General features: G+C 40.6%; 1 protein-coding gene across 1 annotated transcript in view; it reads right to left on the reverse strand.

Moving 5' to 3' along the window:
* Window positions 1–14952, reverse strand: part of drc3 (dynein regulatory complex subunit 3) — a 63142-nt gene that overhangs the window by 27431 nt on the left and 20759 nt on the right. Inside the window, exons 7-8 of the mRNA XM_072559195.1 lie at window positions 12479–12591; window positions 7434–7608 (exon numbers count right to left, since the gene is read on the reverse strand). Of these exons, the coding sequence (XP_072415296.1) occupies window positions 7434–7608; window positions 12479–12591 (288 nt within the window). The remainder of the gene's footprint in view (window positions 1–7433; window positions 7609–12478; window positions 12592–14952) is intronic.

Genomic DNA, 14952 nt, shown 5'->3' on the forward strand with positions numbered 1-14952 from the left:
TTAAGACTGAAGCTCTAAATCTATTTGTCATCTAAATCAGAAATCTCACTTATTTCAATTTACTTATGTCGTTCAATACCCTAAAGGCCTGCAAATTGTCTTCCCTCAACCTTAGGTCTTGGGGAGTGTTGCTGAACAAAGTGACCTTGGAGTGCAGGTTCATAGTTCCTTGAAAGTGGAGTCACAGGTGGACAGGATAGTGAAGAAGGTGTTTGGTAAGCTTGCTCTGATTGGTCAGTGTGTTGAGTATAGGAGTTGGAATGTTGCGTTGCGGCTTTACAGGACATTGGTTAGGCCATTCCTGAAGAAGGGCTCATGCCCGAAACGTCGATTCTCCTGTTCCTTGGATGCTGCCTGACCTGCTGCGCTTTTCCAGCAACACATTTTCAGCTCTGATCTCCAGCATCTGCAGTCCTCACTTTCTCCTAGGCCAATACTGTGTTCAATTCTGGTCTCCCTGCTATAATAAGGATGTTGTAAAACTTGAAAGGGTTCAGAAAAGATTTACAAGGATTTCGCCAGGGTTGGAGGATTTGAGGTATAGAGAGAGGCTGAATAGACTGAGACTATTTTGCCTGGAGTGTCAGAGGCTGAGGGTTGACCTTATAGAGATTTATAAAATCATGAGGGGCATGGATAGGGTGAATAGCCAAGGTCATGTCCCCAGGGTGGGGGAGTCCAAAACTAGAGGACATAGGTTTAGGGTGAGAGGGGAAAGATATAAAAGGGACCTAAGAGGCAACTTTTTCCATGCAGTGGATGGTGTATGTCTGGAATGAACTGCCAGAAAAAGTGATGGAGGCTGGTACAATTATAGCATTTAAAAGGCATCTGGATGGGTATATGAATAGGAAGAGTTTTAGAGAAATATGAGACAAATGCTGGCAAATGGGACCAGATTAATTTGGGATATTTGGTTGACATGGACTGATTGAACTGGAGGGTCGGTTTCCGTGCTGTACAACTCTATGACTCTTAAAAGTTGGTTAAACCAAAGACCATTTTAATATATTTCCCAATGGCCTTCAGGCAACAGCTCTATCCAGTTTAAAAATGTACAGCAACTAGAAAGTTGGCAGATTTTGTTTCTCGTATTTTTTTACAGATATTTTTATTAGAAATTTAACATTTTTACAAGTTTACAAAAATAAACAAAACTCTCAAGTACAAACATTGATATACAATTAAATCTTAAATATATAATAACCAAAATTTAACAAAAGAAAAATACCGAGAAAAATAAACAAAATCAACTAACTACTAATCTAACCTACAACGAACCAGAGTGTATATTTAAGTCTCTTACATTATTCAAATAAGAGAAAGAGAGAAAAAAAACAGCGGATAACATAGAAACTGGGTAGTGAGATACATGCTCGGAATGTGTTAACATCAAATGTAACAAAACCCGTATTCGTGCGGGATTCCTCTCCCAAGGGGCCCCAGAGCAGCCAGGTTCGTAATCTCAATTAAATAAAAGCCCTTGTTAGGATAGCCGAAATATCTGTACTCATATAATTCAAGAAGGGCTGCCATATTTCATAAAAAAATTCGGTCTTTCGGTGCATCATATTTGTAAGGAAGTCAAGGGGAATACATTCCATAATTAATCTGTGCCAATTTGAAAGTCCAGGGGGGCCCTCAGCCACCCAGTTTACCAAAATATTTTTCCTTGCACAGAAAGAGAGAATAGAAAATAATCTCTTCTCGTGCATGTCCAGGGAGGATAAATTCAAAAAGCCCAAAAGGAGAGATACGGGGTCCACTTTAATTTCCGTTCCTAAAATTTCTGTCAGGGCACTTGCTACTTTAGTCCAGTATCTACAGATCTTATGACAGGTCCATAGACAATGTACAAGAGTGCCCACCTCTATTTTACATTTGGGACACATTGAAGATGCCCCTGCCTTAAATTTTGCCAATCGATCCGGTGCTATATAGGCCCTATGAAGTATCTTCAGCTGGATAGCCTGAGTTCTGTTACAGATGGTGATTCTTCTGGTGTTTTCCCAAATGTCATTGCACGTTTCTATAGAGATTTCTTGTCCCAATTCCTGATTCCATGTTTTAAGCAGATTGTCCATATCTCCCGATACTTCATCATGTAGTAAATGATAAATAGTCCTGATGGAAGATACCCCCCACTGCTCGTAGAACATTACATTCTCTATCTCATTTATAAAGACTATCTAATAACATAGTCGTCTTCTGTATATAATCTCGAATTTGGAAGTATCGATAGAGGTCTCCATTAGGTAATCCGAATTTCTGACGCAGCTGTTCAAAAGACATCAGGACCCCATCTTTCAATAGGTCCCCTAGACATGAGATACCCCTGGATCTCCAGAGTTTAAAAGTGGCGTCTGTAAACCCCGGTTGGAATCCCCATGCTCCCACTATCGGCGCATAGGGGGATGTTTTATGTAAGTTGCCCTCATTTTGCCGCATTATATTCCAAGCTTTAATTGTATTTAGTATTATAGGGTTTTTACAGTGATCCGTAATGATTTTCCTCTTGTCTGAAAATAAAAGGTTAATAAGTGGGCATTTTACTTGAGAGGCCTCGATGTCCAGCCAGATTGATTGTGGATCAAACAAGACCCAATCAGCTATGTAACTTAATAAGGAACTTAACTGATATTTCCTAAAATCTGGGAAGTCCAATCCTTCCCTTGCCTGTGGAAGCTGTAGCTTCTTCAGCTTAATGAGGGGCCGTCTATGATTCCAGATAAAGGAACCCAACCAGCCATATAATTTACATAGTGCCAGCCTCGGCAGCATCACAGGAAGCATCCTCCTAGGGTATAGGAGACGGGGTAGGATATTCATTTTAATTAGTGCTATTTTACCCAACCAGGAAATTGGAAGGTCTCCCCATCGCTGAGGTCCTGCCTTATCCTTTCCAGTAAATGCACAAAGTTAGCCTGACCAAATACTGGGGTAATAAAAATGCCTAAATATAAGAAACCCTGCAGGGACCAACGAAAGGGAAAATGAGATCCGTCCACTAAGTGGGGTATCATAGCAAGGCCACCCATTGGCATAGCCTCCGATTTTGAGAAATTAATTTTATAGCCTGAGAATGCGCTATTAATAACTTGGATTAAGCGAGGTACGGACATCAGCGGATTACTGAGGAATAGAAGAACATCATCTGCATGAAGGGTAATTTTATGTTTACCTGTACCAATCCTCGGGGCTGTTATATTAGGATCAGCCCGTATAGCTTCTGCTAGTGGTTCAATTATTAGCGTAAATAACAATGCCGAGAGAGGACATCTCTGACGGCAGCCCCTACCCACACTGACGCTATCCGAACCTAATCCATTGGTAACCACAACTGCTTTGGGATCACTATACAATGTTGAGACCCATTTTGTAAACACCTGTCCAACGCCAAACCTTTCCAATGTGTAAAACAAATATGACCATTCAACCCTATCAAATGCCTTTTCTGTGTCAAATGAAACTACTACTTTTGGTATCTTTCCCTGATGGCAGGCTTGAATCATAGTCAAAACCCTTCTAATATTATTGGATGATCTACGGCCCTTAATAAACCCAGTCTGATCCTCCTTTATGATATGTGGCAGTACCCTTTCTAGTCTCAATGCTAACATTTTAGAAAGGATTTTAAAATCTACATTTAGCAAGGATATTGGTCTGTATGATGTACAATCTTCTGGATCCTTTCCTTTTTTAAGGATAAGAGAGATATTTGCCTCTTTCAGCAAAGGCGGGAGACAGTCCTGACTATATGCATAGTTATACATATCCATAAATGGACCAGCCAATATTTCTGTAAATTCTTTATAGAATTCAGCTTGAAAACCATCTGGGCCAGGTGCCTTACTGCTCTGAAGTTGCCTGATTGCGTCAAGTATTTCTTGGACTGTTAGGGGAGCATTTAAGACCGATACCTGTTCTGGAGTTAGGTCTGGAAAGATCAAATTTTTAAAAAATGATTGCATCCTCCTAGTCCTGTCTTCACAATCCTGCGATTTATTTAAAATCAGAATAAAATTTTCTAAAGATTACATTAATCCTTTTATGATCATGAGTCAGAATATCCGTACTTTCCTTGACAGACGTGATAGTTTGAGGGGCCTTTTTTTCTTTGCAAGAAATGCCAAGTATCTACCTGGTTTGTCGCCAAATTCATATAACCTTTGTTTTGCAAATAATATTTCCCTCTTAGCCGTTTGGGTAAGCGTAGTGTTCAGAGCTGTCCTAAGGGCCGTAATCTTTGCAATTTAATAATAGAAGGTCTATCAGAGTATGCAGTTTCAGTTGCTTTTAAGCGAGCTTCAAGCAGACGCTGTTGTTCTCCCTTTAATTTTTTCTGGGTCGCTGAGTAGGAGATGATCAAACCTCGCACGTACGCTTTGATGGTCTCCCACATCATTGATGGGTTGCTAGCTGTACCTAAATTAATTTCTCAAAAAGTTTTAAATTCTTGAGAAAAGTACTTTACAAATTTACTGTCTTTCATTAGGAAGAGGTCCATACGCCGATGCTGAGGGGATGTCCCATTGTTCCTCGCCTTGGTTTCCCTGTTTACAACAGCATGGTTGGAAATTGCTATACTACCTATTTTACAGGATGATATGGAATTTTTAAAAATCGAGGGGGCAAAAATCATATCAATTCTGGTATGGCATTTATGTGGATTGGAGTAAAAAGAAAAATCTCTGCCCTGTGGATGAAGACATCTCCATACATCTACTAATCCTAATTCTTTGTTCAGATCCACCAATTGTCTAGATCTGGGAGATACTCCTGCAGTACTCTTGGGAATCCTATCTATTTCTGGATCCATAATACAATTAAAGTCTCCCCCTATAATTGTATGACAGGCACCAAGAGCCATCAATTTTGAGAAGGCTTCCGTAATAAATTTAAAGGGGTGTGCCAGGGGGCAATACAAATTTAAAATCCCATATTCCTCTCCATTTATAAGGGCTTTAATCAGAATATATCGTCCAGATTCGTCTTTTATCTGATTTAGGATTTTGAAAGGGAAATTCTTCCGAACAAGAATAACAACTCCCCTACTTTTTGAGCTAAAAGAAGAAAAAAAAGGCCTGATCAAATCCACCCTGTCGTAATTTCAAATGTTCTTTATCCAACAGATGTGTCTCCTGTAGGAGAGCTATATCAACTCTTTCTTTCTTAAGATTTGATAATATTTTCTTCCTTTTGACTGGCGAATTACTCCCATTGACATTCCAGGTGCACCACTTAATCGACAGACCAACCATAATCATCCGGGCAAATCCGAGACCCCTCGGGAGGGGAAACCCTATCCAAAACATCCTGAGCATAGAGTATATAAAATTTACAAAAATAAAGGCTCTCTAATACACTCACAATAGTATAATAAAAAACTATTTCTAAATAATAAAAAAAAGTATTTAAATGGAGATTTTCCCCCTTGTTCCCAGGGGGTCACTTCCTTTCCAAAGGTCCATCGTATCCTCTCCCAAATACAAAATAGCAAGGGAAAACAACCCCGCTCCTAGAGACAGAGGTAAAGTAGAATAAGGTAACCACCTCCCCCTACCAACATTAACTAAACCCCCCGGCTTATTTATATATATTACACACACACACACACATACATACATAGAATAATTTAAAAAAACAACCCCAAGGGGGGGGGTGGGGGAGAAAATGTTAGAGAACAAATAAATAAATCCCGCTCCCCACCCCCCAAGATAATATTAAACAGTAAGGTAAGAAAAAAGAAAAAGGGGGGGGGGATATAAGCCGGAGTGGGGGAAAGGCAAACCAACATCCATTGTCTCTTACAATTTATCTAAGAGAGTCCAAAAATTCCTTAGCCTTTTCTGGTCATCCGAAGTTATACACGGATCCTTCATGGTTAAAGCGTAACGTCGCTGGGTAGCGTAAGGAGTACTGAATATTTAAGTCCCTTAAACACTTATTCGCCTCATCGAATACCTTTCTCTTTCGGACCAGAGCTGGAGAAAAGTCCTGGAAACACATGATCTTGGATCCTTTACAGATCATGGCTTTGGAATCTTTTCCAAGATTTTGAGAGGCTTCTAGGAGTATCTGCCTCTCCCTATAGCTCTGCAGCCGGAACAGGACCGGGCGAGGGCGCTGGTTCAAGCCGCCCGCGTATTGCAACCCGGTAGGCCCATTCCACCCTTACCTGGCCTGACCCAGCCTCCAGGTTTAAAAGCTGTGGCAGCCACTGACGAGAAACGCTGTAAGCTGGCCTTCCTCTTCCTGTTCGGGAAGGCCCAGCAAACGAATATTTTTTTGAAGACCTCAATTATTGAGGTCATCAATATGATTCTCTAAGGTCCGGACTCGCTGTTCGAGAGTCCGGACCCGATCCACGGCCGATTGCGCTGTAGTTTCAGAGGTCACAGCCTTTAGCTCCGCCTCTCCGACTCGGCGCTCGATTTCTTTAATGTCTCGGTCGTGCTTTTGCAGCGCGGCCGAGAGGGAGTCCCATCGACTTCGGGATTCTTCAATGAAAGCGTCGATCTTCGCATCCAGTTTGGAGATTATTTCCATGAGGCTCGCCACCGTAGGTAAGTCCCCCGGGGCGGCTGCGGACACCTCTGCTGCAGCTGGAGAGGGTGGGGGAGGGGGTCCTGCTTGCTGAGAGCTGCGGGCTCCCTTCCCTTTAATCATTTTTACTGAAGATTAAATTGTTTAAATTCAACACTAAGCAACTAATTAAATTAAACAGCTATTTTAGATGATTTGGTGAGTGTGGTGGGGGGTGGGTGACCCACTTTGCCCAAGTCTTGGGAGGAGCACTGTATACTCAGACTTGCTGGGTCGCCGCCATTTTGGATCCCCGTTTCTTGTATCTTTAACTGATCTCTGCTTAGACTGCAGTCTAGTTACTACGCTAGCCTCAGTAGTTTAGCAGTTGGGTGCAGCAAATCAGTCAGGACTTCTGATTGTTATCCAGTGATCCCTGTTGGAATTGATATAGAGACCAATTTGATGCCCCAAGTGCTGCCCTAGTTGAGTGCTATATATTCAGTATAGGCCGGGGCTGGGTGAAACTTCGAATCTTCCTGGTTAATGTAGATCTGCATCATACTGGCTGGTGCCTTTACTTACTAAAGGAGTTTGCCAATCCAAAACATTTCAGAAAACTGATTGTATAAATTAAATACTTGATAAGTGGTTGAAAATAAAATTTGTGAAAGTTCACCAGATGGCCTACATAAATAAATGGAAAAACTGGTCTCATTTACATGACAGCCATGATGCCTCACCTCTCTCATTTGTTTTATATCCTGTTCCAGTCATGTGCTTATAGTAGACTTTATCACATCAATTTCACTTTAAAAACATCAATCATGTTTATCTTCTATTTACACATAATGACTGACCTCTATAGATTTGGAATTTTCTGCTTTTTCCTTATAATTTGTTCTTACCTCTTTATTCTTCTCTTCAAATTCTTTGATAACCTTTACTCCTTTTTGCTGGTTTTCTTCAATTGCTTCTCGAAGGCATTCCAAAAAATGTTCCAGTTCCTTCTGACGTTTTTCATAACCTTTCAGCCCATGTGTGAAGAGCTTCTGGCAAATGTTGGTGAATTCAGCCTTGTATGTGATATGTTGTCAAGGATGCTGTCGCATTTATACTTTGAAGGATGTATGACACATTTTATTCTCAAAAATATGACTTCCACAAATAAACTCATTGCTTTTCCTTTTCATTTTTACCCCACCACATTTTACTGTAATCACACAGCATGTATTTTCATTTCCATGGAACAGATTCTGTTGTGCAGGGTCCATTAATTTTATTATCAGGTTAAAGATACACAGGTGAAGGCCATTGATGGATTAGGTGACTTGAGGTACATATAAAGAAAGAATTAAATGGCTTGTGTGGTGCAGTTGTAGTGCCCCTACCTCTGGACCAGGACGCCCGGGTTAAATTTCCACCTGCTACAGAGATGTTGATTAGAAAAACAAATTAAAAGAAGACTTGAGTGCATCTGCCCCAAAACCAAATTTTACATTTAAAAGTTTCTTTCAGGGACTCTTCTTTTTTTCCACTGGCATGCAGAAGGTTGTTGTGGAGATTTAGAAAATCATGAGGGGCATAGATAAGGTGAATGACAAGAGTCTTTCCCTTATGATGGGGGGAGTTCAAAACTAGAGGGCATATTTTTAAGGTAACAGGAGAAAGATTTAAAAGATGGGGGCAACTTTTTTACACAGTGAGTGCTTTATGTGTGAAATGAACTGCCAGAGGGAGTAGTGGATGCAGGTACAGTTACATTTAAAAGACATTTGGATAAGTTCATGAAGAAGAAAGGTTTGGAGGGATATGGGCCAAATGCAGGCAGGTGGGACTAGTTTAGTTTGGGAACATGTTCGGTCTGTTTGACTCTATGACTGTATTTGCTTTGTTGCAGTTCCCCTTCACAGGCCTGCCAACTAGCAAATTTGATTCATTCACTATTGTTTGCTTAAAAGATTATAAGAAAGACTTCCCCATTTCATTCCATGAGCAGGCCTCTTCTGAAGTTTTATTTGCAACTCAGACCCTAGTCTTTGGCACATTGTTGCAGAGAGAAGCAGACAGGTCAGAGGACTTCTAGGTACAGGCAAAGTGGCCATGAACAGATTGTAAAGGAAGTGTTTCAGTCTGAATGCCTTACTTCCCTATATGATTATATCTGTGCCCAAGTATCCATGGAGTGTATCAATTTGGAATTGATATTTAGTTTTAATTCTGAAGTTTTGTTGTAGTTGCAGTTTCCCTTTATAGGCTTGTAAAATCACTTTAAAGTGGTTTATCCTACTTAATTAATTTAATTAGATTAGATTAGATTAGATTACTTACAGTGTGGAAACAGGCCCTTCGGCCCAACAAGTCCACACCGCCCTGCCGAAGCGTAACCCACCCATACCCCTACATCTACATCTACCCCTTACCTAACACTACGGGCAATTTAGCATGGCCAATTCACCTAACCTGCACATCTTTGGACTGTGGGAGGAAACCGGAGCACCCGGAGGAAACCCACGCAGACACGGGGAGAACGTGCAAACTCCAGACAGTCAGTCGCCTGAGGCGGGAATTGAACCCGGGTCTCTGGCGCTGTGAGGCAGCAGTGCTAACCACTGTGCCACCGTGCCGCCCATGAATTGAATTTGTGTTCATGAATTGAAGAGTATAAAGAATGGCTTGACTGCATCATCTTTCCCCATATCAAATTTTAATTCATTAGTTAAGTTTCATTTAAATTTTCGATTTTGTTACAGTTCCCATTTCAGAGGCTCTCTACTAGCTAAGTTGGTTCTTTGGAGTATCAAGAAAGACATTCCTGTACTACTATTTGATAGGATTGCTCTCCAAATTCGTTTACACCAGCCCCATGCTCTTAGATAACCTTTGGACAACTAGTGTAGAAGAGGACAGCTTTCCAGCAGGGTTCCTAGTTTGCCTACTCCTAGGCATGGCCAACATGGCTATTAACAAGTCGAGGCACCGAGCAGCTGCCTGTCCCTTCTGTGATTATGTCAGCATCTGGATGTCCTTCAAGAAGGAGCACGTAATGTCCTCAAGACTTTCCATGAACTGTGTGCATAGCAGGGGCTGGAGTGCATTATCAGTCCCAGGAATGTTACTTTATTTGGACAGGTTTGCTTTAAAGTTTTGAATGCCAACCCCACTATGCCCTTTCAGATGCTGTTAATTAGCTCATTTGTTTATTGCTACTTAAGAAGTGTACAAGGGGATATGTAGTTTTTGTTACCGTGCCTGTTAAAAGGGCTGTTCAATTAGTTCATTTCTTTCTTGAATTATTGTTTGCTCAGAAAGAGTAAAGAAAGCCATAGGAAATCTTGTGACACTGTTGGCAATATGCTGGCTTCTGAACCAGAAACTTTGGGCTCGAGTCTCACTGCATGGACTCTTAGCCAAGGTAGTCTGTCCACGTTACGAACAAACAGGCTGATTAGCAACCTGCAATTCATTTTAACACACCAATGGCCGGCAATAAATGAGAGAGATTCCTGTTTCCCCATGTGACTGAAATAAAGTTGATGCCCTCTACTGTCACTATCCATAACTCCAGACTAAAATATGCATGGACAAATACATGTTGCCACAGCAATGTATACTCTGAGCAATGTGTAACACACCACATTCCCAGCTCCTCATAAAAGCAATAAAGTTCATTAAGCAAGATTTTTAAAAGAATGTACGTGTTGGTTATGGAGGAGGCAGAAATATGTAATGATGCATTTAATATTAAATAAGACGATTAGTGGCTAGTTTCCTCCTTCATCATCAGAATGAATAAATGCATTATGCCACAACAAACAATGGGTAACTGAACAAGTGTCAGTTCATCATTTGCTTCAGGTATTATAGCATCATTTTGTTTTTAAGTCCTCATTCTGGGATATATTTGTTATCCACCTTACACATTTTGAGCAGAACTTAACTCCACTATGACAACTAATTCTCTCCAGCAATGGTCTGGATAGTGTGTGAACCTTATAATCAGATCTAAGGGTGTGGCATAGAGAATCTGCTGCTTTAATTTCAAACTTATCCTGACTATGATTGGGCAAGGAAGGTCAATGTCAGGTTTTGGGCCCAGAGGCCAAAAGAAATCCTTACTTTAAGTAAGGACCTCATTCCCACCACTACTGCTGTACTGTTAGTAGCTAGGAAGGATGAGCTATAAACATTGGGAGCCTGCAGGTATACCTTCATGTGATCACTGCAGTCTCAGGGTGGAACAATCCTGATCAGGAATCCAGTGCCCTGGAGGGGTCCAGAGGCAAAGGTCACTCTCGCACCCTTCGTTATGAGTCCTTCCGCCCTTTACAAAAGCCTATTTGACTGGCCCCAATGATCTCAGCCTGCTCACCAGTATTCTAGCGTCTGCTTCAGACCTAGCAGTTCCATTATTCCTGATAAGGTAACTGATGTCTTGGAGGTGGGATCGTCAACAGCAGACAGTAAATATTTTGCAGAGCATTTAGTTCTGTTGGGGCTCTAACTTTAAAGGGAATGGTCAAGTCACAATTGTGGCCTTTAAGTTTAACCTTTTTTGTGTGAGTCTAGATTCTAAATGTTTGCAGATTTCTCCATCATCAGGGAATTACAGCTGAATCTGATCTGGTCTCAATCTGGCATCCACATGTACACACCCACTTCTAACGAAGATCCCAGGGTAATGATTAAGAGCAAAAACCCTGCCTGATTCTCAACTCAGGGTGCAGACATAACTCCAGATGAGATCAGCCAGAACAGAATGATTAGCACAAGTGGTATATTCCTATTTTGTAAAGCCTGGCTCTTCCCAAGCTAAATTACTTTATCTGCTCTAAAACTGAAGTTTAAAAGAGATATTTGTAAGTTTCTACTGTTCAAAAGGAAGCTAAATAAAGACAATTTCACAACTCCAGGCATATCAAATAACTTTACTTCTAATGAAATATTTTTGAAGTGTTGTCACTGTTATAATGTAGCAGTCAATTAGTGGACAGCAAGTTCTCTCAAACAATGTAAACAACCAGATAATTCACTTTTCCGGCATTGATTGAGGGATTAATATTATCTCAGTTCATTCCTTTCCAATATTAGACAATTTACCAATGGAGATTGCCACAGTGGGCCTGCGAATTAATCAAATCAACAGCCAAGTCATTTGAATCAGGGCAAGTATAAAACACAGAGAAATGTAGAGGCAAGTGGGCAGGTCAGAGGACCTCCTCATGGGCCTGAGTAAGGTAGCTATTTATAGGTTGAGGCAGTGGGCAGTGGGCAGTGGGCAGTGGGCAGTGGGCAGTGGGCAATTAATTCCTGATTACCTGCATTTCTTCTGTGGAACCTCCAAGCCTGGGTATTCTTGAGAGGAAGGATCTAGTGTCCACTAGTACTCTTAAGGCTCTTTGAAAGAGATGGTAACCGCAGGGAGCTCACACTCCAACACTATTTTGATTAAATTCCTTCCCTTGATTGTCCCACCATTTCGATATTTGTTTTTGTTACATAGTCTCATGTGTGTTTGTTAATTAGGTGACTGGGTGATTTAGTGGTGGGTTCTTAAAAGAAAACATAGGAAGGCTCTTGTGGTACAGTAGGAGTGCTTTTGCCTCTAACAGAGGGTCCAAGTTGAAATTCCACCTATGGTAGAAGTGTTTCAAAGCATGTTCAAACAAATTGATTAAAACAATGTAGGCAAAATGCTAGTAGTATGATTCTATTAGCACTCCTGTCAAGAAGGTTCCGTCACATCTTATGGATGTGGATAGGATTAGGCTCAAGGTTAGTTCTTGGTATTGGTTTGGGGCATTGAAGTTTGCTACTGACCTACAATTATTCTCATGTGTGATTTTGTAAATCTGAGTTCATTAGTCACGAGTGTAAATATTAAATAAAGATAGAACAAACTTAATTGGAGATTAATATCCTTAAGGCATAAATGACCTTAGTAAAGGGATATATGTCCACAAATTCGGTCACTCCAGGTAGCATTAAAAGCTTTGGTGCTTCAGGATCTTCTGAGAACATTGTGTTAAACAGACCAGGTCCATTCAAATACTCTACATAGGCGGCCTTAATTTAAAAAAAAAGTCATTAAATCAAGAAAATTTTGCCCATCATAAGCATAATAGCCTAGTTCTGAGTACAATTTTAAATTCCAAGTAGTCATTAAAAAGAGAATTGCTGAGCAGTGAAAATGTCAGCTTCAACAAATTGGACATTCTTCACTTGTCGAATTATTCTAGTACACTGAAAATTGCTTACCTCTGCAGAGCAGTAACATAAAATTGGGCTTCCAGGCATGGCCTGTGTGCATACTTTGACATCATACTCTGTCTGTGTTCAGATTAACACTAGTTAATGCACTGCAATTAATGAATTATCCATATTATTAATTTGTACAAACTGGAGGTTTTCAAACTGTTTTGATAATTAGATCCATTTATATAACAATTTAGTTTTCTATATTTAATTATTGGTTGCAGTTCTTTATTTTAGTTTCTTTTGTCTGTTAAGCAAACAATGTAGGCAAATTATAAAAGGGAATATTAGAAAGGTAAACATGAGAGTATGATGTACTTCACTTTAGTTTTAATAAATGGAGTGGACATTGAAATTTTTAGAACAAGAAGTAGGTTAGTGAAGGTTAAGTTCAAGGATGACCACAAAAATGCAGATGTTACAACAGATTAAAGAGTCATAGAGATGTACAGCATGGAAACAGACCCTTCAGTCCAACTTGTCCATGCTGACCAGATATCCTAAATTAATCTAGTCCCACTTACCAGCATTTGGCCCATACTCCTCTAAATCCTTCCTACTCACATACCTATCCAGACGCCTTTTAAAATATTGTAATTGAACTAGCCTCCATCACTTCGTTTGGTAGCTTGTTCCATACACACATCACCCTGTGTGAAAATGTTGCCCCTTAAGTCCCTTTTAAATGTTTCCCCAGTCACCTTAAACTTATGCCCTCTAGTTTTGGATTCCTCCACCCGGGGAAAAGACCTTGGCTATTCACCCTGTCCATGCCCCGCATGATTTTATAAACCTCGATGCTCCAGGGCAAATAGTTCCCGCCTAATTAGCCTCTTCCTATAGCACAACCCCTCCAACCCTGGGAAATTCCTTATAAATCTTTTCTAAACCCTTTCAAGTTTCACAACATCCTTCCTATAGTTGGGAGACCAGAAATGCATGCACCGTCCTAACCAATGTCCTGTAAAGCCCCAACATGGTCTCCCAACTCCTATACTCAATGCACTGACCAACAAAGGCAAGCGTACCAAATGCCGCCTTCAATATCCTGTCGACCTATGACTCCAATTACAAGGAACTATGAACTTGCACTCCAAGGTCTCTTTGTTCAGCAACACTCCCCAGGACCTTACCATGAAAGGAATAAGTCCTGCCCTGATTTACCTTTCCAAAATGTAGCACCTCACATTTATCTAAATTAAACTCCATGTGCCACTCTACAGCCCATTGGCCCATCTGATCAAGATCCCGTTGTCCACTATTGTCTTCAAAATTACTAATCATACCTTGTGTTCACATCTAAATCATTTATATAAATGGCAAAAGCAATGGACCCAGCACTGATCCTTGTGGCACACCAATGGTCACAGGTCTCCAGTCTGAAAAGCAACCCACCACCATTACAAAGGATTTGGGAACAAAACAAGAATATATTGGTCAATGACAAATTGTGCTGTATACTGTATATCATTTACATGGCAATTGGATGGGTTTTCTTCTTTTATAGTGTTAAGGACCAGGCCAGACCCCCTCAAAACGTTTCAAGAAAGTAGCCTAGACCCTAACTTTGCTAGTTGTTTAAGCAGGTGTGATGTGAATATTCCAGGGGAGAATCAGCTGGTCAAACCACTTAGTTTTAAACAAAACAAAATTTACTTACACGATTACCAAATAAAACATGAACAAAAGAGAACAGAATACCAAATAACCTAACCTGTCCGAAAATGCCAACAGATCATCCCAACTTAATGATGCTATTCCAAATACTTGCAACAATCCCCATAAACACCTCCTGGCACAAAAGATAAAATCAAACACTGGTTCTTACAGGATAAAGTTAAAAATCACACAACACCAGGTTCTGGTCCAACAGGTTTAATTGGAAGCACTTAACCTGGTGTTGTGTGATTTTTAACTTTGTACACCCCGGGCCAACACCGGCATCTCCAAATCTTAAAGGATAGTAGTCAGAGAGAGAGTACCAGCCTGGACCTGCTTCTTTGGTCCAGCAGCTCTTTTTTTCCCCACTACTTCTGAAAACCAAACCAAATCAGAGAAAAGCTGAGCTTGTAGAAATGCCAATCCCCTTTCATTGTACAAGTGTTTGTCTTTTAAAATTTGAAAGCTTTCTGCCTGAGACAGTATCTGTTAGCAATCATCAAATTGGTCTTA

This window comes from Chiloscyllium punctatum, chromosome 40, assembly GCF_047496795.1.
Source record: "Chiloscyllium punctatum isolate Juve2018m chromosome 40, sChiPun1.3, whole genome shotgun sequence".
Taxonomy (NCBI): domain Eukaryota; kingdom Metazoa; phylum Chordata; class Chondrichthyes; order Orectolobiformes; family Hemiscylliidae; genus Chiloscyllium; species Chiloscyllium punctatum.